The 24128-nt window shown below is 42.4% G+C and overlaps 1 protein-coding gene across 4 annotated transcripts in view; it reads left to right on the top strand.

Annotated features, from left to right (window-relative positions):
* Window positions 1–24128, top strand: part of VASH2 (vasohibin 2) — a 57243-nt gene that overhangs the window by 29142 nt on the left and 3973 nt on the right. For all 4 annotated transcript variants that reach the window (XM_069954316.1, XM_069954319.1, XM_069954317.1 and 1 more), the window contains exons 4-7: window positions 3985–4041; window positions 4932–5006; window positions 20498–20879; window positions 22992–23104. In XM_069954316.1, the coding sequence (XP_069810417.1) occupies window positions 3985–4041; window positions 4932–5006; window positions 20498–20879; window positions 22992–23104 (627 nt within the window). The remainder of the gene's footprint in view (window positions 1–3984; window positions 4042–4931; window positions 5007–20497; window positions 20880–22991; window positions 23105–24128) is intronic.

Raw genomic sequence — 24128 nt, 5'->3', positions numbered from 1 at the left:
ATGGGACGACCTGGTGGATTTTTTGGATCTTTGTGAATCTTAGGAATGGTATAAAATACTGGAAGTCTACGTTGATTGGCCATAATGAACTCATATTCTTTAGTATTTAATATGTCCGATTCTAAAGCTGGTTCACATAAAAGTTTCAATTCTTTATCATATTTTTCTCCTGGGTCAGATGTGAGTTTGATATAAGTAGAGGTGTCTTCTAATTGTTTATTGCATTCTAGGATGTATTTGGAAGTGTCTTGAACTACAATGCCACCACCTTTATCTGCAGGACGAATGGTTATGTCGAGGTTGTCTTGTAGTTGCTTGATAGCGTTTTTTTCTTTATTCGTTAGATTGTAAGTGGGTTTTTTGACGGTTTGTAATTTTCTTAAGTCTATTTCTACAGATTTTTTGAAGGATGTGAGGTCCGGACCTGCTTCATGACGTGGGTAGAATTTGGACTTAGGGGCACAGTTGGTGTGATGGTATTGGTCCTTAGATGTTTGTGTTTTTTCTAATGGCTTTTTCAGAAAATATTTGGACAGGCATAGTTTGCGAACATATTTTTCTAGACCTATATAGGTGTCAAATCTATTGAGGGCATTGCTTGGGGCGAATTTGAGTCCTTTTTCAAGGAGGGATTTTTGTGGTGTAGTAAGTTCAGTAGAGCTGAGGTTGATAATTGAGGTTGCTAGTATATTTTCCCCTGTTTGGGTTTTGGTTGTAGATTTTCGTGATCGTCTTCTCCTGATTCTCTTATGTGGGGTCTTTTCCGGGGTGTGTTGGTGGTTGGGTTGGTTCTGTTGTGAGCTGGGTGATGGTGATTGGTGGTGGAGGGGCCGGATACTGGGGATCTCTGATTGAGATGCTGTGGATATCTGGGGGATGGGTTGTGAGATGTGGAGTGAGAGTAGGTGGGATAGTGCCTGTGGTTGGTTGGATAGTTGGTACTGTGATAGTGTGATCGTTGCGTTGTGTGGTATTTGTGATGTTGGTATTGGCGTGGGTAAGGAGAGTGGTGGTTGTTGTGACGAGCTTCTAAAAAATGGTTGGTTGTGTTTCTGGGAGATGCGTGGTGTTGTAATGGAGTGTATCTGTTCTTAGTGGTTATGTCAAGGTGTTGTTCTTGATTGGATGTATTGGGTTGTATGGGTTCATTATGTACAATCTGTTGCCATCTGAGTTTTTTAGCTTTACGTTGCATAATTTCTGACTCAACTTGGTCTAATTTTCGGCATGCAGCTTCTTGATATCTTAAAAATTCTTCATTAATTGGGAATTTATCTATTTCTGTTTTAATACCTTCTATCTCGCTATCTAGTTGTGTGAGTAATTGATGTCTTCTATCTATAATGAGCTGAACAAGGGCAATGGATTGAACTTTAAAAAAGGATTGCCATTTGTTGAGAAAATCTTCATTGACTAGGTCAGTGGCTGGGATTTTGTATAATGTTAGTCCTTTTGGTATTAAGTCTATCTCAATATAGTGGGATAGGCTTTTAATTTCCCATTGTTGACGTAGTCTTTTATGTAGTACGGATTCTAACTCTCTAAATAGTTTGGATAGAGTATGGTTTTTATTGTCTATTGATGTGTGAGTGTTCTTTTCAGTAAATTGGTAGTCATTAATTGTTTGTTTTTTCTGTTCTAAATGTGACCAGATATTCATGGTGGAATGTGAGGAGCAGGAGCTCAGTACTTAAGTGGTATACAGAAATAGAATAGGCAAAAAAGAGGTATTAGTACGAGATCAACTGCAATTGGTTTACACCGAGGTTAACCCCTTACCCTTATACCAGAGGGGAAGAAAAAGTGTACAAAGAGATCAAAATTGGTGTTGGGGTCCTCAGATGTATTACCAGTAGTGTATTGGCCTATTGGTTTGGTCAATATGTTTTAAAATGAAGACACATAAATTAATCAAGTGATAATATATTCAACACATCATATTATAAAAGCATATGGTACATGTATAGATTGTTAAAAAACATATAATATATAGAATCGCGATGTATATGAAGGAAGAAAAAATTAAAAATCTAGAATAAAAAATGAAAAAAGATGAAAACAAAAATAAAAATAAAAATGAAAATGAAGTTCTCTATGTATAATAAAATCTTAGTTTATATGGTATGTTGTAGTTAATTTCATCCAAATGATCCTTCTTAATAGTAACGATCCTTAATTGGTTGAAATAATTGGTATAATGCCAGTTAATAAGATGTTTATACGGAGGGTAAAACAACACTGGTATATGTTGTCTTTAACTCTTACTTGCTGTGTTGACAGTCTTATTCCAGAGCTCAATCAGGGATGCTGTTTTGCCGTATACGATTTAGTACAATATAAGTACAGTTCTCCGTAAATGCTGGAGATGATTTGATTAGGCTTATTGAGGCAAGTCAATTAGATACATAGTTATGTTAGATTGCCAGCTTTGGTAAACATATGTTATAATATATAGTTGTTATAAAATATCTCAATGGGTGCTGACTGTATCCAGTAGCGATACCTCTGATGTTTGTACAAAACTGCCCAATAGCTTTGGCCACAAGAGTTATAGTGTTATTAGTTCACAAATGTGGCAAATAAATCAATGTTGTGTCGTCCGACACTTCTCACCCGTCCTGCGGTGGTTGGGTCCCGTCGTTGAGAAGGGGATCGTTCTGGCAGCAGTGGTCCTTGCGTCTGGCTGTCAAGCGCTAGACGCGCTGCTTGGTGCTGGATAAATAGGTGAACTGGCTTGCGCATGCGCAAATGGGCTTGTTGCCCGCGGGACCTCGTGTGTCCTTGGCGCCAAATTCAAGTGAAGGATGAAGGATGAAGTCTTTGCTGAATATATTTGGATCAGATGGATGATGATGGTATAGAAATAAGTTATGTGCACAAAAAATAAAGTTCTTTAAAATAGCTGGACGCGTTTCAAAGCCTTCTTTGGCTTTTTCCTCAGCAGCAAAATGAATGTCCATGCAACATATGTCCGGTTTTATATAGGCTATTGTACAACTGGTCAATTAGTGAGTGAGTTGTCTCTAAACTCCGGAATGGACTCAAACATAAAACTGACATGGAAGTATGAAATTTATATAATATTCACATAAATTCTATGTATGAATATATAAATTATTTAACATCAAAAAATACAATAGGACAAAATCTAATAGATATATAAATAGATATACATATTTATAGTTTGTAATATTCATTGATGAATAAATGATAGTTAGAGTATGTTTTGTGTTGTGTGCTTGGATTTTCTTTGTGGACTGCCTTTGTGAGATAGATGTCCTGCAGGAAGTGCTGCCACCTCTGTCCATATCAGGAAGTGTCCAAAGCAGCAGCAAATCCCCATAGGAAACCTCTACTGGTCTGGACAGTTCCTGACATGGACATAGATGGCAGCAGAGAGCACTGTGTCAGGCTGAAAAGAAAACATTTCCCAAAGGGCCTTCAGCAGCTGATAAGTACTGGAAGACTGGAGATTTTGAAATAGAAGTAAATTACAAATCTATATAACTTTCTGAAACCAGCTGATTTGAAAGAAAAAGATTTTTGTTGGCTAACTTTTTTATTAATACAAGGCAGGGATGGGTGCTGGAGGGAGGAGACGTGCATTCTGCTGCTCAGCAATCTCTCCTTGACAGTTGAGCTCATAACATGATATTCAGCTTTAAAGTATTGTCTAGATAGTCCCTTATTTTCATGAAGTTATTTTACTCCTTTGTCCCCATGAAAACTCTTCCTGTTCTGCCGATTCAGTATAAACACTAGGACAAACAACATCCCCTTCAATATGTACATGTATGTAACTGGCGATGGAGGTGAACGTTGATGTGGATGTTAATTTGGGCCCACATTGTCTTCCTGTGACATGGCAGCATCAGGCCGGAAGTGTTGTCATGGGGTAATAGTGCAAATCCAAATCCACATTTCCTTACATTGATGCGGCTGCTGCTTACATGAAGTTATTTCTCCTTAATGTCAGAACTTCAGATACAACCACACCGGGACACAGTTCTTCGAGATCAGAAAGACCAGACCGATCAGCGGGTAGGAAATGTTTTATTATCTTCAAAATCTGCTTTATTTTTTTTCCAGAGTCCCTCATATCTCAAATTTCTCAACCCAAGTGATAGTGACTTGGCCGGAAAAAGGGATTTGGGGTTAAAGGGGTACTACGGCGAAAATCTTTTTCTTTCAAATCAACTGGTGCCAGAAATTTATACAAATTTGAAATTTACTTCCATTTAAAAATTTCTAGTACTTATCAGCTGCTGTATGTCCTGGTGTATTCTTTACAGTCTGACCCAGTGCTCTCTGCTGCCACCTCTGTCCATGTCAGGAACTGTCCAGAGCAGCAGCAAATCCCCATTGAAAACCTCTCCTGCTCTGGACAGTTCCTGACATGGACAGAGGTGGCAGCAGAGAGCACTGTGTCAGACTGGGAAGAAGACACCACTTCCTGCAGGACATACAGCAGCTGATAAGTACTGGAAGACTGGAGATTTTGAAATAGAAGTAAATCAGAAATCTATATAACTTTTTGAAACCAGTTGATCTGAAAGAAAAAAAATCATCGGAGTTCCCCTTTAGGAAGAAGTTTAGTAGATTGTGCCCTTCCTTAGAGGTTATCCATTAAACCATAGCAGAATGTATATCTCTACCATGGTGTGATCAGTGCCTCTCGGGCCTGGTTTCCATCAGCAGATGATTCCTGTGATTTGTTTGCAGCAGCTGACAGCAGATCCCAGTCATACAAAGACTTGCTTATAATGGGAATCCCCCAGTGTAGTTGCTGGACGCCTCTCCTGACACATGTTGATACAATCTGTCTGGACCTCTCAGCCAGGAACACTGTGTGTGTATATACAGTATATATATATATATATATATATATATATATATATATATATATATATCTGACTCTCTCTCTTTTCTAGGTTAATGGAGACCGCTCGGGAGATGACCAGAGAATCCTTACCTATTAAGTGTCTAGAAGCTGTCATCCTGGGAATGTATCCTTTCATAGTAGTATAAAGTCTCTGACATCATCACTGGAACAAGACTGCACTAGGTATGTGTATAAGTCTCTGTAACAGCAGTCCCATGTCAGTATATCTCTGCTTTCTGTTTAAAGGGGTAGTCCACCATTTTTTTTCCTGTTAAATCAACCGGTGCCAGAAAGTTTATATAGATTTGTATTTTACTTCTATTTAAAAATCTCCAGTCTTCCCATACTTATCAGTTGCTGTATGTCGTGCAGGAAGTGGTGTATTCTTTCCAATCTGACACAGTGCTCTCTGCTGCCACCTCTGTCCATGTCAGGAACTGTCCAGAGCAGGAGAGGTTTTCTATGGGGATTTGTTACTGCTCTGGGCAGTTCCTGACATGGACAGAGGTGGCAGCAGGACATACAGCAACTGATAAGTACTGGAAGGCTGGAGGTTTTTAAATAGAAGTATATACATAAGTGGCAGGTCACATTTCTCACCTGATGTTCTTGTCTCTCTACCATATCAGAAAGTTTTTACATTATTATAGGTGGTCTTGATGGTTGGACCCCCACAATGACATATCCATGGCACATCCCGTCTCTTTAGTCTCAATGCTTATAGCAAAAAAAAAGTTTAATTCACCTGTTTTGATATTTTATACCCAATCCCTTTCAGTGGGACTTAAAGGGGTAGTTCAGCAAAAGACATTTTTTTCAAATCTTCCAGTACTTATCAGCTGCTGTATGTCCTGCAGGAAGTGGTGTATTTTTCCCAGTCTGACACAGTGCTCTCTGATGCCACCTCTGTCCATGTCAGGAACTGTCCACAGCAGTAGCAAATCCCCATAGAAAACCTTTGCTGCTCTCCAGACTGGAAAGAATACCGCTTCCTGCAGGACATACAGCAGCTGATAAGTACTAGAAGACTTGAGATTTTTTAATAGAAGTAAATTACAAATCTGTGGCACTTTCTAGCACCAGTTGATTTGACAGATCTTTTTTTTTTTTTGATTGAACTATTCCTTTTAATGGAATCCAGAAGGATAACATACGCTGAAGGTATCCTCCTGACTTTCGGTGTCTCCTCCGCTCGCCCCACATCCTGCAGTACGATTCTTCAGCATCGGGATGTGATGTCCCTCAGTAATGAGGCTGGTAACGTCGCTGCAGGAATATGGTGCATTAAACAAGGATCAGCCTCCTGCGACAGTCATCTAAGGTCACCCCCAAATGCAGGAGCGGGGGCTGCACATGGGATGAAGCGGAGATCTATGGAGGAATCCTCGCCTCTTCCTTACTTGGTCACAGGGAACGTTCCCAAAAGCTTTAGTTTTACTCCAGCCCGAAATAAATCCTAGAGAAGCATCCGAGCGTGGAGGGTGAAACGGGCCTTAAAGGGGCCTTCCCATAGTAAAAAGTGTCTCCTCCTCACTGTATAGGATATATGTGATTGGTGGGGGTCCAAATGTTGGGACCACAAGCGATGACAAGAATGAAGATTTTTGAATGGAGCCTTTGGGATACCTAAGAGCCCTATTTCACAGATCATCGTCTTTATTACACGGAGCAATAATCTGCAGGGTTGATCTGATTGGGCAGCAATAAAGACAACAATCAGCTAATAATAGTAATTTTTCCTTTCCAGTACTTATCAGCTGCTGTATGCCCTGCAGGAAGTGGTGTATTCTTCCCAGTCTGACTTAGTGCTCTCTACTGCCACCTCTGTCCATGTCAGGAACTGTCCAGAGGAAATTGATTATACTTATACTGGTATGGTCGCTGTGTACACCATGGAGGGGGAAACCTCAGTGCTCCAGCTGCTGCAAAACTACAATTCCCATCATGTCTGGACTGCTAATGCTTTAGCTTTGGCTGTCCAGGCATGATGGGAATTGTAGTTTTGCAGCAGCTGGAGGGCCTAAAGTCCCCTATGCCTGGTGTATACACTCACCAAAGGAATTCTCTTTGCTATTCGGAGTCATCCTGTTGTATACCTAGGGCAGGAGGACTTATTACTAATGTATGGGGTGTTGTTCCTTTTCTGTCGTCTTGTTCACCTTTAATTAAACTTTCATGAGACGATCTTGCTGATTATTAGGAATATGATTATTTGTCTGACATAACAAGAGAATGTGTCCTCTCCACAAGGACAATCACCGCGCATCCCAGGCTGAACCCGGCGGGGGGGGGTCATCTGCTGAGTCGGCAAATAATTACATTGTGGGAGTGTAGAGCACTGTATACACCAGGGTTAGGGAATAGAGATGAGCGAACCTTGAGCATGCTCGAGTCGATCCAAACCCGAACGTTCGGTATTTGATTAGCGGTGGCTGCTGAACTTGGATAAAGCTCTAAGGTTGTCTGGAAAACATGGATACAGCCAATGACTATATCCATGTTTTCCACATAGCCTTAGGGCTTTATCCAAGTTCAGCAGCCACCGCTAATCAAATGTCGAAAGTTTGGGTTCGGATCAAATCCAGCATGCTCCAGGTTCGCTCATCTCTAGTAGGGAACCTTGGCTCTCCAGCTGTTGCAAAACTACAAAATCCCCATAGAAAACCTCTCCTGCTCCGGACAGTTCCTGACATGGACAGAGGTGGCAGCGGAGAGCACTGTGTCAGATTGGAGAGAATACACCACCTCCTGCAGGACATACAGCAGCTGATAAGTACTAGAAGACTGGAGATTTTTAAATAGAAGTAAATTACAAATCTATATAAGTCTCTGAAACCAGTTGATTTGAAAGAAAAAGATTTTTGCTGGAGTACCCCTTTAAATATAATCAGGTCTTATGAATGGTTAGAGCAGCAGCAGAGGAGGAGTGTGCTGATATTGGGGGAGGCAGTGACCAGTTGATGTCATTAGAACATCCTTCAGCCAATCTTATCATATGAATGGTCACAGCAGCAGAAGGCGAGTGGTCTGATATTGTTGGAAGGAGCGATCATTCCATATGTGATAGTGATAGCAATCCTGTTCTGTCCTTATATGCTTCTATTAGTTTTTAGAATATAATAATTCAGCGGTATATGCTTATCCGGTGTCTTATTTATGTACATTATAGTGTATTGGCTTCTCCTAGGTATCTAGGTTCCGGCCTGTGGTATAAATACTGTGTAGAAGCTTTTTGCATGAGCGGCTTCCTATTCTCCTGCCTCTGCAGCTCATCACTTCTCACTATCTGTATAATTATCCTCCCATTAATTGCCAGCTTTAAAGAGATTACAGCTTTTTTTTTTCTTTGCTCTGATTCCTCTGGAAAAAGAATTATCCAAACTCTGTGTAATAGGGAATCAGAAATAACTTGGATCCCTATGGGGGAACGTTTACTATCCCCCTGATGTTACGCCCAGCCTCTGCTGTTGTTTTAACTCTTCATACAGATATGGAGTCATCCTCATGTGTCAGGTTCTAAGAAATTCTATGTTTTTTTTAATTATGGGAGAGCCGGGTGACCATCAGCATGGCTGACCTTCCAGTTTCTATTGAGGTTGCAATGGCAAGTCTCTGGTTACATACCCCACTTTTGAGGAACCGTATTGTTCAGTATATTGCAGTTGGTGTTGGTCTCTACAAGTGCTGTTTATTCCCTCTACCAAACTACTAAAGATAACGCTGCTATGGTAGAGAACATCCAATGCAACATACACATTGAAAAATATAGCTCTGTATTTTGCTCCTGGTCTCAAGATCAATAGGGGTCCGACCTCTAGGACCCCGATCCATCCAGAATGGAGGAGCTGTGCCTTCTAAGTGAATTGAGTAGTAGACCACATGGTCGACCGCTACTCCATTCACTGTCTATGAGATTTCCAAACATAATACAGTTCAATTCTTGGCAGTGCACTGAAGTCCCATAGAAAATGAGTGGAGTGGTAGTTGAGCATGGCTATGGGCCCTATAATGGAAATGAACTACACATCCTAGAAGTACATACATAGAGACTTAGATCACTAAGATGAATCTGCAGCCATCAGTCTGAGACGGGGACTCAAGGTTGTTAATGTATGGAAAAGAGTTACTATTTTTTGCATTATCAATATGATTTGATGAACATTGTGTATGTTGTTTCATCGGTGAGGAACTCTAAGGAACGTTCTTTCATACAGAGGGTTAATTCTGAGCATCAAGGATCAGCTTAAGTCTTAAAGTGCAATGCCATATGGAGAAGCGCAGTCACTAACGTCACCCCTGCATTCATGAGAAGCCTCACAGGCCAAAGCCTCCATGAGAAGCCTCACAGGCCAAAGCCTCCATGGGAAGCCTCACAGGCTAGGGCCTCCATGGGAAGCCTCACAGGCCAAAGCCTCCACGAGAAGCCTCACAGGCTAGGGCCTCCACGGGAAGCCTCACAGGCTAGGGCCTCCATGGGTACCAACAAAACACAGTAATCCCTGAACTCAAGGAGATCAGTGAAAAAATTCCAATGAAGTACTCAATCAAGAGTCTCCACTGATGCCCCCCAAAAATTAAATATGCAAAACAAGATTCCGTGGAGCCTCGGTTGCGAGTCTCAAAACACGGGATAGCCAGATATCTCTAGCCTGTTGCCATGGGGTGCCTCCATGATGGGGAGAGCACCACACCACCCTGATAGGTAGCCCCTTAAATCCCACTCTGTTGCGAGTATTGGAACATAAATAGGGAAACACCAGGGTGGCCCCTTTTTGTCAACGTCTGACTCAAGGTGCGAGTATTGCGATCATGACATGTGCTTGCCAAGGCAGGCTTCCATCCACAGTCAGCCGTTTTGGGGTATTTGCCCCTCGTTAGTGTGGAGCAGGATTCTGGCTAGTTGGGGCAATGACAAATCAACCAACAAAACACAGTAATCACTGAACTCAGACACACTGTGATTACTGTGTTTTGTTGGTTGATTTGTCATTGCCCCAACCAGCTGGCCTCTATGGGTAGCCTTAGAGGCCGAGGCCTCAATGAGATGGCTCACAGGCTGGGAACTCTTAGAGAAGCCTCGCAGGCCAAAGCCTCCACAAGGAGCTTCACAGGCTGGGGCCTCAATGAAAAGCCTTATAGGCTGGGGCCTCCACGAGAAGCCTCACAGGCCAAGGCCTCCATGAGAAGCCTCACAGGCTAGGGTCTGTACAACAAGCCTCACAGGCTAGGGCTTCCATGAGAAGCCTCGCTGGCTAGGGCCTCCATGAGAAGCCTCACAGGGCCGGTCATCTACGAGAATACTGGCAATTTGGGACTTCTACGAGAAACCGCACATGCTAGGGCCTCCATGAGAAACCTGACAGACCGGGGCCTCAACAAAAAGCCTCACAGGCTAGGACCTCCTAGAGAAGCCTCACAGGCCTGGGCTTCCTTGAGATGCCTCACAGGCTGGACCCTCCACGAGAAGCCTTACAGGCCAGACCCTCCACAAGAAGCCTGACAAGCCGGAGCCTCCACGAGAAGCCTTACAGGACGGGGACTCTATAAGAAGCCTTACAGGACGGGGACTCTATAAGAAGCCTCACAGGCACAGGCCTCCATGAGAAGCCTCACAGGCCGGGGCCTCCACTACAATTTGCACAAGGCCCTTAGTATATACACGGCCGTAAGCCACTCTTGCAGGCTGCAGAGGTAGTTACCCTCTGTTCTCCTGTTCTGTGGAATCCTGATCTGCTGGAATCCAGTCAGGTGACACCACGGCGGCCATTCGTACACAGCTCACCAGTTGCTAGGTGACAGACAATGAGTATTCACAGTCAATGGGAGATGAGCAGATTAGGGAAATGTCATCTTAATCGGGTCACTTAGTGGAGGCCGCAGGCTCTTCGCCCTGTAGTTTATAGGAGATAGAAAAGATGCAGCTTAAAGGGGCTCTCTACAGAAAAGCCTTTGGCAGATACCCTATTGCCCTTACCTGTTCTTGATCCTCATCACAATGTGTGCAAAGATCACTTCCCTGTCTCTGGAGGACCCAGCGCTGCTCTATGTTACACACCATTTCACTATTCCTTATGTAACGCTTCATTCCTCTTGATGGCGCTCTAGGGAAATTTAACAGTTGCTGCCAAGTTCTACCATAGATTACAGGGACGACAAGCGATTAAAGGGAATCTGTCAACTAAATTTTGTTTTCTTTAAAATCAACTAGTGCCAGAGATTTGTAATTTAATTCTATTAACAAATCCCAAGTCTTCCAGTACTTATCAGCTGATGTATGTCCTGCAGGAAGTGGTGTATTCTTTCCAGTCTGGAGAACAGGAGAGGTTTTCTATTGGGAATTTGCTGCTGCTCTGGACAGTTCCGGACATGGACAGAGGTGGCAGCAGAGAGCACTGTGTCAGACTGGAAAGAATACACCACTTCCTGCAAGTATAGCGATGTATTATTACAGCTATATTATATTATTACACGCTGGCGGTCTGAAATAGAAGAATCCTGTAACTATCCTACACGTTTTGGGTTGCTTCACTGAAAGCTTCTCGCCTCAACCATCTGCCTCCTTGCTATTCCCTTAAGATGACTTGGGTGCTAGAGAAGGCTGTGAAGACGTGGGAGGAGGGACTGTGGAGTCTTTGTGCTGACTAACAGATGGGGATTCAGTTCGAGTGAAAATGATATGGATTTGCCATCAAGGAGAGGCGTATTATGTGAAGCGTGCAGCGCTCAGCCAGTCACTGACACCTCTGCACTGTCCTCCTCTGGTTATTATGGATCTCTGTGTAATAATGTTCTTACGTTGATGCTGAAAATTTGAGCTCATTCTAGGCTAAGTAGTCAGGTGGGTGGTCCAACTCAATGACTGACAGCTCTCTGTATAAGTGTGTGGATGGAAAGTGTAATCACATTATAGTAGTACCTCCTACTTGACTACTTAGTCTATAATGAGGAGAGGGCCACTTTAATAAAATAAAACTGCTTAGCACCTCCTGTTGCAGACTGGACCAATTTTTTTTTATTGTGACAGGTTCTCTTTAAATCCACCCCAGGAGAGCCGGATACATCAGCAGCACAAAATTTTTCAGGAGAGGATGATGTTGATGTTGTGGGTGTCAGTGACCTATTCACTTGTGTAATGATTAGGGTGTTGAGGACAAGGCTATAAGCGACATAGACATTATCAGGAATGGGGTGAGAAATAGAACACATTGTAGGCTGTAATATCTTGAGAATTGTGGCAGCAGCGGGAGAGGATGATGTTGTGGGTGACAGTGACCTAGTCACCTGTGAAATATTATATTTCTGAGGTCAAGGGTACATGTAACATAGGAAGTGGGCAGAAGCTGTAGCCAGTAGGTTCTTGGGAACTTTGGCAGCAGCAGAAGGGGATGGTGTTGATGTTATGGGTGATAGTGACCTATTCATTTCTGTAACGATAATATGGCTGAGGAGAAGGCTACATAGATATGATCAGGAATTGGGCAGAAATAGAACATATTGTAGGCAGTAAGATCTTGGAAATTTCGGCAGCAGCAGGAGAGGATGATGTTGATATTATGGGTAGCAGTGACCTATGTACCTGTGTAATGATTATTAGTGAGGACAGAGTTACATAGTTTCAGGAAGGGGGCAGAAATAGAACACATTGCTGGCAATAAGATCTTGGGAATTGTAGCAGCAGCAGAAGAGGATGATGTTGATGTTATGGGTGACAGTGACCTATTCACTTGTGTAACAATTATGTTGCTGAGGAGAAGGCTACATGTAACATGGAAATGAGAAAGCAGCAGGAGAGGATGATGTTGTGGGTGGCAGTGACCCATTCACTTCTGTAATGTCGATGAGGACAAAGTTACATGTATCATAGTATCAGGAAGTGGGCAGAAATAGAACACCTGTGCCCAACAAATTCTTGGGATTTTTGCCACAGAAGGGGAGGGTGATGTTGATGTTGTGGGAGGCAGTGACCAGTTCACTTATGTTATTCTAAAAGTGACAATTTAGCATTTACCTGAATTTCCTCTCACCCTGCAGCTTTAGAAAACACGTCTCATGCACACGGTTATATTCCTGGTTGATATATTTTTGTAAGAACAGAACAGGACCTTCAGACCTTCTTAACCTACTTATCAGTCCACCTCTGGCACTTTGCTATTTATATGCAGAATATTTGTTATTTCTTTGGACGTGTAGCCTAGGTGTTCACTAGAAGTAAACCGCATTGGTATGATGTAAAGGTCAGATGTGTCCGGTAGGGACAGCCATATTTGTTAGTCCAACTAGAAGTATGAAACCAGTACCTTGCAAATGTGTCAGACTTTACTTGACTTTATTTGGTTCCTGATAGATGTAAATTGACTATACAGTGGTACCTCGGTTTAAGAGTAACTTGGATTAAAAGCGTTTTGCAAGAAGAGCTCCCAGTTTTTAAAAATTGTATCTTGGTTTAAGAGCATTGCTTTGGTTTAAGAGCTCCCTGTACTGGGTGCGTGGCGGAGTGGTGGCAGAGTGGGGGAAAGGCATGGTCTGCATAGCGGGGTCTACAGCCCTGTACTCTGACAAGGAAGTCTCCCTCACCTTCCAAATTATAGCAGATCCACTTCAGGCTGGAGCTTACATCAGGGGACAGGAAATCTCTTCATAGCTCTAATTCCTCTCTCCCCGGACGGACAGAGTGCTGCTATACAGTGCGCACATCTGCTCTGCTCATTCCTACCTGCAGTCTCTGTCAACCCTTGTGTTTCCCATCCTCTCCGTTCCTGCTATAATGTCCCTGCACTTACACTTAGTCATTCACACTGCCGTTATAATGTCCCTGCACTCACACTCAGCTATACACACTGCTGCTATAATGTGCCTGCACTTACACTCAGCTATACACACTGCTGTTATAATGTGCCTGCACTCACACTCAGCTATACACACTGCTGCTATAATGTGCCTGCACTTACACTCAGCCATTCACACAAAGTTTCTGCCACTGTCCTCCTGCACATTTCTATGATTCTCACTTCCTGATTGGTCCAGGCTGAACACACTCTCCTTCCCAATTGCTGTCATGTGACCACAACTTATAGCTGTTATCTAGTTATTAACAATTATTGCAATATCTGTATAAGTATTGAGAACGTAGCGATTTACTCACCCTCTTATAGTGACGGACCTTTCCATCATTTATGGCCAACCCCCTGCGTATATTCAATGATGTCTTTTCGCATAAATCGGACCTGCATGAAGTTTAAAAACGGTCAGTATTAGTTATAACGGTTATTCATGACTTATATATTAATATAAATATACTTGCTTACAACAGTTTATACATTGATTCTTTACAGTCTGAATACATAGTCCTACACTTCACTTTTACTGACCCTAGAACACAATAAAATAGTACAAGTGCCTAAACATGCGCAGCAAGACTCGATCATAACACCTTTTCTTGCCTGTCATTATCAATCTTCTTCATCTTTGATTCAGTTGTCTAAGTCCGTAGTCATGCGCGCTGTCTTTTCTTAGATGTGGGAACAATCTAAGTTCGTACGCATGCGCAATCGACCCTGGAGATGTTTTCAAATCCCAGACATGCGCGTTGGATTACGGTCGATGGGAGTTATTCTAAGTCCCGGGACATGCGCACTTGAATCTCTTCATGCAGGATTTTCTAAGTTAGATGTCATGCGTGAAGAGGAGGGGTTTATCCCTCCCAGCGGCCTCTCAGTTCATGAATACTATTGGCCGATTAGCATATACACTGACACATTGGCCTACTTTGAATAAAGGGGAGGTCTTGAAGGCGTACACATTAAGCCTTAATACTTTTAAAGTCATCGCTAGATGCGGGCATGTCACTATAGTCTGGGTCCCCTTGATAAAGCCACGCTGTAGTGGTGAAACGTTGGGGTGGTGGTGGGTGTTTGTATGTTTTTAATCGATGGAGTGGCTTTACTGATCACGAGATTGAGTTAGCGAGATAAGAGTCATATCAGTCCCGGCACTAGCGGCCGCTGTGCCGGGCAGGACTAACGCTACTGTATGTGTCATTGCTGAAGTCTACATTAGTAATACCAAATTGGAATAGCAGCATATACATTCATACATTCATAGTGACTGCATACTGACCGACTGGCGATATTCAAAAGGGATTATCCCAAGATCGCCGTTTATAGCGCCATGTATCCTGTCTAACAACAGAGACTGAGTCTCGTTACGTTATAGAGACCGATATTCTGCTATAAGGCTATCGGCCTTTATAGACACTGATAATTACTTAAAGGCTGCATTCACTGAAGCTGAACATCAGCGTTTACGCTCATTGCAGTTATCCCTCTAAGATACAGTGAATCTCAAATAAACATTGTTAACTACTAGACGAGATACAAGAGCTGTGTATGTCACATGACAAATCAACACTGTGCTCCATTCTATCTACCTATGGTTTAGGTGTCGCTATAGCTGTAAGTTAGGAACTATTGGTTCCCACGAGACCTAAACGACTTACAAATCTGATTCATCACTTTACCAACAGATGCTGCCCAACATTTATTATAGACAAATATCTCGTATGAGACTCATTGGATAATCAGTTTGACAACAGCCTACATACTACACTAAGAGTGATAAGGAAGTTAGTCACTCCATCCAGTTTTTAACGTCTGATTATCGCACATTTATTAAATATTATTTACATTAAAAGTTACGTTTTAAATTTAGACCTTCACAGTGGTTGGAAACTTTAAGTCTAATACCACACAGACCTCTGGCAGCAGCCCTGCTTCTCTATTCTAGCCTGTTGTACTACACTACTGCATTATGGGGATCTGCAGCTCCATCCTGTATCTGCAAACTGCTGCTGTTTTTTCATTCTTATACTTTATACCCCACATGCTGATTGCTATATTGTACAGTAACTTATAATATCACATATTCTGCTGTTTCTAAATGTTTGTTACATTTGTTTTACATGTTATTCAGAATAAAAAATCATTATAATTGGGGTGTGAACCAATTGTCTGCATATCAGTGATTTCTTATGGGAAAATTTGCCTTGGTTTAAGAGTAGATTTGGATTTGAATCCAAGGCACCACTGTATATTGTTTGGTTGATGATGTATGGGTGACAGGTCCACTTTAAGGAAATTCCTGTTTAGACCGCTGCTAATAAAGGTGTGCATGGCCTTTTGTTGCTGTCCACGTAGGTAAACAATTCTCGGGGTGTGTTTACACTGTCAGGGTAGAAATCCTGAATCCTTATTGATCCACTCTCATACAGCAACAAGTCTGTGAAGCGGGACAATGATGGCCGACAAGCAGTCTTCACCATGGCTGGGCGCTTCTGTCAAATAGAGGGTGTTACTGTTTGCACGGCACACTTTGATGGTCCAGGATACGTCTCAGACAGAGTAGAGTTACCCAGCTGGTTGTTTAGAGCTATATTTTGCTATGTGTTTGCTTGGTTTGTATTCGTCAGTCAACTCCAGCAAGGTTGGTTAAGTTTTTAAAGTGTCCCTGTCACTTAAAAAAAAAAAAGGTTTGGCATGGACTAGGTGGGTGTTGATACCCCCACTGATTGTTAAATACGCTCAGCTGTGCTCTTCTCAATGTAAGTGACAGTGCCTATTCAAATCAATGTTAGTATGTTCCTCAGGGGAGGAGAAAATACCTTTAAAATTATTCAATAAAACATTGCTTTATATGCAAACCCATATGGCTTCATGGTATTGGACAACAAAAAAAAAAACCTGGTGTAGAATGATTCTTGGCATTAAGTAGGGGAAAGATGGAAGAGGGTCTGAGTCTGACCACAGGGTCAGACTACACAGTTTTATTGTTGTCTGTTGCCATGGTGACATATAGGAGTTGCTTATTTTAGTTTTATTGGGAAAGTAAAATAAATTTGGTTGTGAAGTTGGACATAATTTTTCATTATGATTACCTCCCCATTAGATATGGTGGGCACGCACGCCTTACATCTCCTACCCACCCTGGCATATTGATGTGGAGTTGTGCATGTCGTGGTTAGAGGTCTAGGTATAAAAGCATCATGATTGGATCGCCTTTAAGCTTTTTCCGAATTTAAAGAGAGAGTTCACAAAAAATGTCTTTTCTTTCAGATCAACTGGTCTCAGCAAGTGCCAGAGATTTGTAATTTACTTCTATTAAAAAATATCAAGTCTTCTGGTACTTATCAGCTGCTGTATGTGCTGCAGGAAGTAATGTATTTTTTCCAAGCTGACAAAGTGCTTTCTGCTGCCACCTCTGTCCATGTCAGGAACTGTCCAGAGAAGTATCAAATCCTCATAGAAAACCACTTTTGCTCTCCAGACTGGAAAAAATACACCACTTCTTGCAGGACATACAGCAGCTGATAAGTACTGGAAGACCTGAGGTTTTTTTATTAAAGTAATTTCAAAAACTCTGCCACTTTCTGGCACCAATTGATTGAAAATAATTTTTTTTTGTGAACTACCCCTTTACATGGCCACAAATTGGAACATCTCTCGTGGTTCCTCAGTCACTCACCAGTGGTGGCAGGACTACACCTCCCAACATGTTTAAAGTTAATACGTTGCGACAGCTGGAAAGCAACATGATGCAGACGACTTTATTAGAGGAGCAGCCACAATCTGGGTGTTAAAGGAGAAGTCCGGCCAAAATTAATTTTTGATATGTTGTTACTTATGAAAAGTTATACAAATTTCTAATGTACATTAATTATGGGAAATGCACATATAGAGCTATTTCCCTTAATTTAGTAGATCAGGAAGTGTTAGAAATATCTCTGAAGAAGTGACGTCACGACCCAGGGTGTAATTCCTATGGAGTGTCCAGCAGGGGGCGCTCTCTATATAGAAGTCTATGGGACTTTATTGTTTCTATGGGTTTCTATGTAATGTAATGTAATGTAGTGTACAGTGCTTTATTGAATGAATACATCTATGGAATACTTTGGGGAGCAAGTGTCCTTGCTCCCCAAAGTATTGCATAAATGTATTCATTCAATACACAGTAAGCCCGCCGATCCGCCGAATTTCCGCCGCATTCCCGCCGATCCGCCACACGCTGATCCGCCGCATTCCCGCCGATCCGGACCATATACATTGAACTACAGCTCCCATCATCTGCTTCTAGTATGAACAGGTGATGGGAGCTGTAGTTGGGTAAGGGATATGACATGCCGCCGGGCGCAGGGGGGAGCCGCTCAGTACACAGGAGCTCTCCCCCCTCCTCCTCCTTCCGGGATAACTTCCGCCTATACCAATGCTGACTCCCTGCCTGGCCGCCGCTCTCCGCTCTCCCCCCATACATACCGGCTCCCGATGCATCCTGGTGTCCGCGCTGATGCCGGGAGCCGGTATATGTGAGCGGAGAGCGGCGGCCAGGCAGGGAGTCAGCAGTGCTATAGGCGGAAGTTATCACGGAAGGAGGAGGAGGAGGAGGGGGAGCGCTCCTGTGTACTGAGCGGCTCCCCCATGCGCCCGGCGGCATGTCATATCCATTACCCAACTACAGCTCCCATCACCTGTTCATACTAGAAGCAGATGATGGGAGCTGTAGTTCAATGTATATGGTCCGGATCGGCGGGAATGCGGCGGATCAGCGTGTGGCGGATCGGCGGGAATGCGGCGGATCGGCGGGCTTACTGTGTATTGAATGTATTGAATAAATACATTTATGCAATACTTTGGGGAGCAAGGACACTTGCTCCCCAAAGTATTCCATAGATGTATTCATTCAATAAAGCACTGTACATTACATTACATTACATAGAAACCCGTAGAAACAATAAAGTCCCATAGACTTCTATATAGAGAGCGCCCCCTGCTGGACACTCCATAGGAATTACACCCTGGGTCGTGACGTCACTTCTTCAGAGATATTTCTAACACTTCCTGATCTACTAAATTAAGGGAAATAGCAGTATATGTGCATTTCCCATAATTAATGTACATTAGAAATTTGTATAACTTTTCATAAGTAACAACATATCAAAAATTAATTTTGGCCGGACTTCTCCTTTAATATTTGAAAAGTGTTGAGAGAAAAAAAAAAGAAAAGAGGAATAGTCAAAAAAAACAAAACAAAAACAAAGCTGTTGTCAACCTGTAAAAAAATTGACTCTTTCCCGTTAAGAAACACTACTTATTTTTTTGTCTTATGTTGTACTGCCCCCCAGTTGTGGAGGGAGGTATTGCACCCTTATATATTATAACCTAAGTAATAGCGTGAAACTTTGTTACGACATATCAGGTGGAGAAGGTATTGATTAGGTAGTGTCCCTGGTTACAGCGTGGTCTTACAATATGCATGAGTTTATAGGCAGAACATGAAGATAGATGTTGAAGGTTTTGCCTATTTTATGTTTCACACCTTAGTTTTCTTTCAGCGTCTTATTCAGGGGGTTTGCACTTTGTATCTTGACGTCCGTTGTGACGTGCCTGCCGCATTGCAATAACAGGATAAGGAAATAAGAGGTAAAGGTCACCTGGGATAACGCAGGAAGCGGCTTCTGTGAAATGTCACATGCAGCCTGCGGGCAGCCAGTACTTAGGATCCGTCCTTTTGTTCAGAGTTGGTGAACTGATGATAATTCCTTTTGTTGTGTGTTGAATGTATTCTGAGGCAGCGTGCCCGGGCACATCAATGGGTCAGCATATGGCATGTGCCAGCCGATCCCTATACTGAGTGCCCTGCAATGTCACTGTATATACCATACAGTATAATGTGAGTGTGTCAGGATATCACTATAGTATATGGTATAATGAGTGTGTCAGGATATCACTATAACATACAGTGTAATGAGTGTGTCAGGATATCACTATAACATACAGTTTAATGAGTGTGTCAGGATATCACTATAATATACAGTGTAATGAGTGTGTCAGGATATCACTATAACATACAGTGTAATGAGTGTGTCAGGATATCACTATAACATACAGTGTAATGAGTGTGTCAGGATATCACTATAACATACAGTGTAATGAGTGTGTCAGGATATCACTATAACATACAATGTAATGAGTGTGTCAGGATATCACTATACCATACAGTGTAATGAGTGTGTCAGGATATCACTATAACATACAGTGTAATGAGTGTGTCAGGATATCACTATAACATACAGTGTAATGAGTGTGTCAGGATATCACTATAACATACAGTGTAATGAGTGTGTCAGGATATCACTATAACATACAGTGTAATGAGTGTGTCAGGATATCACTATAACATACAGTGTAATGAGTGTGTCAGGATATCACTATAACATACAGTGTAATGAGTGTGTCAGGATATCACTATAACATACAGTGTAATGAGTGTGTCAGGATATCACTATAACATACAGTGTAATGAGTGTGTCAGGATATCACTATAACATACAGTGTAATGAGTGTGTCAGGATATCACTATACCATACCGTATGATGAGTGTGTAAGGCTATCACTATACTATACAGTATCAGTGTGTAAGGCTATCACTATAGTATACTGTATAATGAGTGTGTCAGGATATCACTATAATACACGGTATAATGAGTGTGTCAGGATATCCCTATACTATGTGTGCAGTCTATGTATTTTACCTATTGGCGCGTCTTTCCTTAATTTACTGCTCCAGATATCTCACCAATGGTCAGACCAGTGTGGAGCGGTTTCCCATCAGCTTTAAAACCCAGTTCTCAGGGAACTTCTTCCACCACGTGGTGCTGGGGATCCACCATAATGGACGCTACGGGACACTGGGCATGAGCAGAAGATCGGATCTTATGGATAAACCTATGACCTTTAAGACTCTGAGCGAGCTCATCTTTGACTTTGAAGACTCGTACAAAAAATATTCTCACACGGTGAAGAAAGTCAAAATTGGTTTATATGTCCCTCACGATCCCCACACGTTCCAGCCTATTGAGTGGAAGTATCTGGTCATCAACATGGGGAAGATGGTGCGGGCCGATATCAAGAAGGAGCTGGAGAAACACGCCAGGGACATGAGGATGAAGGTGGGTGAAGAGTGGCCACTATAATCCACTGTGATCTCTGGTCCGAGCTCTTTATTAAGTGGGCACTCCAACTTTTCAGACTCCATAGTGGAATATGTTATATGTCTCTGATAAAGGGTCCAGTATCCCCAGTTTGTTTATCCAAGATGAAAGGAAATGGTGCATTGCTTTCCATTACAGTCTATGGTAGCTGCAGAAGGGTTGCATTTTCCTGCAGCGCCTCCACAGGTACAAAAAAAGCATTACATGCCAATGTGCCAATAATATCAGTATGCTGCCTATGTAATGTAGACATGTGGTGGTCTTCCGGAGAGAGATGACGTCCTTAGCTAATGTACGAGGACCCTCGATAAGCTTGGAGTTTGAAGAGTTGTGAAAATTATGGGTGGTGAGAGATGAAAGGGAAGCCTTGATTTACCTTTCAGGAAGTCATCTCAGCTTGTAGGTCCACAGCCCAGGCTCTCTTAAGGCCCTATCACACGGAACGATTATCGACCAATATCGGCCATTACGGCTGATAATCGTCCCGTGGAATAGGAGGCAATGATCAGCCGACATCGTTCATGTCCGCTCATCGTTGAAGTCGTTTGTCTTTCAACATGTTGAAATACAAACGACTTATATAGCAGCGATCTTCTGCCGTCACTCTGTGGAAAAGGAGCGGTGGCAGCAGACCGCCGCTATATCCTACGGGCTGCCCGGACGATCAGCGATCACCCCCGCTCTCCCTGGACTCACCCGCTCGCTGCTGCCACGTGGAATAGCGGCGGCAGTGAGCAGGGACAGCGCTCGTTTGCTCCTCGTTGCCGGCCCGTGTAATAGGGGCAGTGAGCAGGGACAGCGCTCGTTTGCTCCTCGTTGCCGGCCCGTGTAATAGGGCCTTTAGGTTCTCTTTCATTCTGTACCCCTTCTTCCTGTGTTTCATCCTGAAGTAGCTGTTAAGCCCCGTTCCCACTGAGCAAAGGTAGCGGAATTCCTCGATGGAATTTTCCGCCGCGGAATGCCGTTAGCCTCCCGCTCATAATGGGATTCTATGGGAGGCGCACGCTCCTGCTCTGTACGCGCTGAAGAATGAACATGTTCATTCTTTAACACGTACAGAGCAGGAGCGCGCGCCTCCCATAGACTCCCATTATGAGCGGGAGGCTAACGGCATTCCGCGGCGGACAATTCCGTAGAGGAATTCCGCTACCTTTGCTCAGTGGGAACGGGGCCTTACTAGAGACACATTTCCCCTAACAACAGGCGGTGGACAGCAAATTGCAGGGGAAGGGCACGCGTAGTACCCCCCAAAAAAGAATAAAGTAATGAAAAAGTGAAATGTATCCTAACTTGTGCCGCGTATGTGTATATAGATATACAGAATAACACTGAATGAAATCCTCTAGTTCCCATAGGAAGCCCAGTAACTCCATGCGGTCTCTATAATACGTTCTGCTTCCTTTAAGCTTTGCGGTAGGCAGCGGCTTTACACAGAGTGTCCCTTTATTTCATTCTGCTCGGATCAGAACACGACTTATCAGTTGCCATGGAAACAGATTTTTCTTATTTCGCTTTTCAAAGTGATTTGGCTTCTTAGAGTAAAGAACATGAAGTACTTAGGCACCCTTATATTTATTCCAGTATTTAGAATGTATAAAAGTAATATAATCTTCACTGCCAACATCTGTATCTAAGCCTATAATGTGTGATACTGAGTGAGAGACGGAGCTGCATGGAGATGGTTACAGTAGAAATTTTTCTTTTTTTAGTTTTTATCTTCTCGCCCCAAACGGGAGAACGGGATTACCAGTCCTACCAAACCACCTGAAGTACACTCATTAGCTTAATGGGTCTCCTGATAAGCGGCAGAGACCATTAGTATACAGTTGTATATGACAGCATAGCCATGTAGGGTGGTATATAAAATGTGGGGAGAAATATGGAACTTTACACAGACATGAGAAGCTGACTGAGTCTTATAATATTCTACTGGAATAAGTAATATGTGCTGGAAAATAATAAATCTTTGGGACCTGACCAATAGTGGACTGTGGCATCAGAGCCGTCCTAGACTATGGAACAGAACACAGCAAATAGCACCTCTATAATCTTCTATTATTCTCTATATAGATCTTGAAGTCTTCAAGTGCTCAATCACCTGTAAAGGAAAGAAGAGGGAAATCCGTGTCTCCTCCCAGAGTCCGAATCAGCCCCCAGAGACGTGTGTGCCGGAGAGATAAATCGTAAGTGTCATCAGATTCACTCTGATCCTGAAGAACAGGCATTATCTATCTATCTATCTATCTATCTATCTATCTATCTATCTATCTATCTATTCTCTCTCTCTCTCCTATCTATCTATCTGTCTGTCTGTCTGTCTGTCTGTCTATCTATCATCTATCTATCTATCTATCTATCTATCTATCTATCTATCTCTCTCCTATCTATCTATCTATCTATCTATCTATCTATCTATCTATCTCTTATCTATCTATCTATCTATCTATCTATCTATCTATTTATCTCCTATCTATCTATCTATCTCCTATCTATCTATCTCCTATCTATCTATCTCCTATCTATCTATCTCCTATCTATCTATCTCCTATCTATCTCCTATCTATCTATCTCCTATCTATCTATCTCCTATCTATCTATCTCCTATCTATCTATCTCCTATCTATCTATCTATCTATCTATCTATCTATCTATCTATCTATCATCTATCTCTCTCCTATCTATCTATCTATCTATCTATCTATCTATCTATCTATCTATCTATCTATCTCCTATCTATCTATCTCTTATCTATCTATCTATCTATCTATCTATCTATCTATCTATCTATCTCCTATCTATCTATCTATCTATCTATCTATCTATCTATCTATCTATCTATCTATCTATCTCCTATATACTATCTATCTATCTCCTATCTATCTGTCTATCATCTATCTATCTATCTATCTCCTATTTATCTATCTATTATCTATCCATCCATCCATCCATCCATCCATCCATCTTCAGTATGTGAGTGGTACTAAAAGTCCCAACGTAGCGGGTGTCAGCAGACGTGGTTCCGACCACGAACCTCAGTGTATAGGTAAGAACGATGATCGGCACACCAAATCAGTGAAAACGATGTGGTTTATTCCCAATTTAACGCTTTCACAAAGTGCAACACAGCAAAGTACATTTTGGTGCACTTGAAAATGGTGGATGCATCACCAAAACATTGGTTTGCTGTGTTGCACTTTGTGAACGCGT

Source organism: Dendropsophus ebraccatus, chromosome 15 (assembly GCF_027789765.1).
Source record: "Dendropsophus ebraccatus isolate aDenEbr1 chromosome 15, aDenEbr1.pat, whole genome shotgun sequence".
NCBI classification, from domain to species: Eukaryota; Metazoa; Chordata; class Amphibia; order Anura; family Hylidae; genus Dendropsophus; species Dendropsophus ebraccatus.
This window is presented reverse-complemented; position numbering and strand designations above follow the sequence as displayed.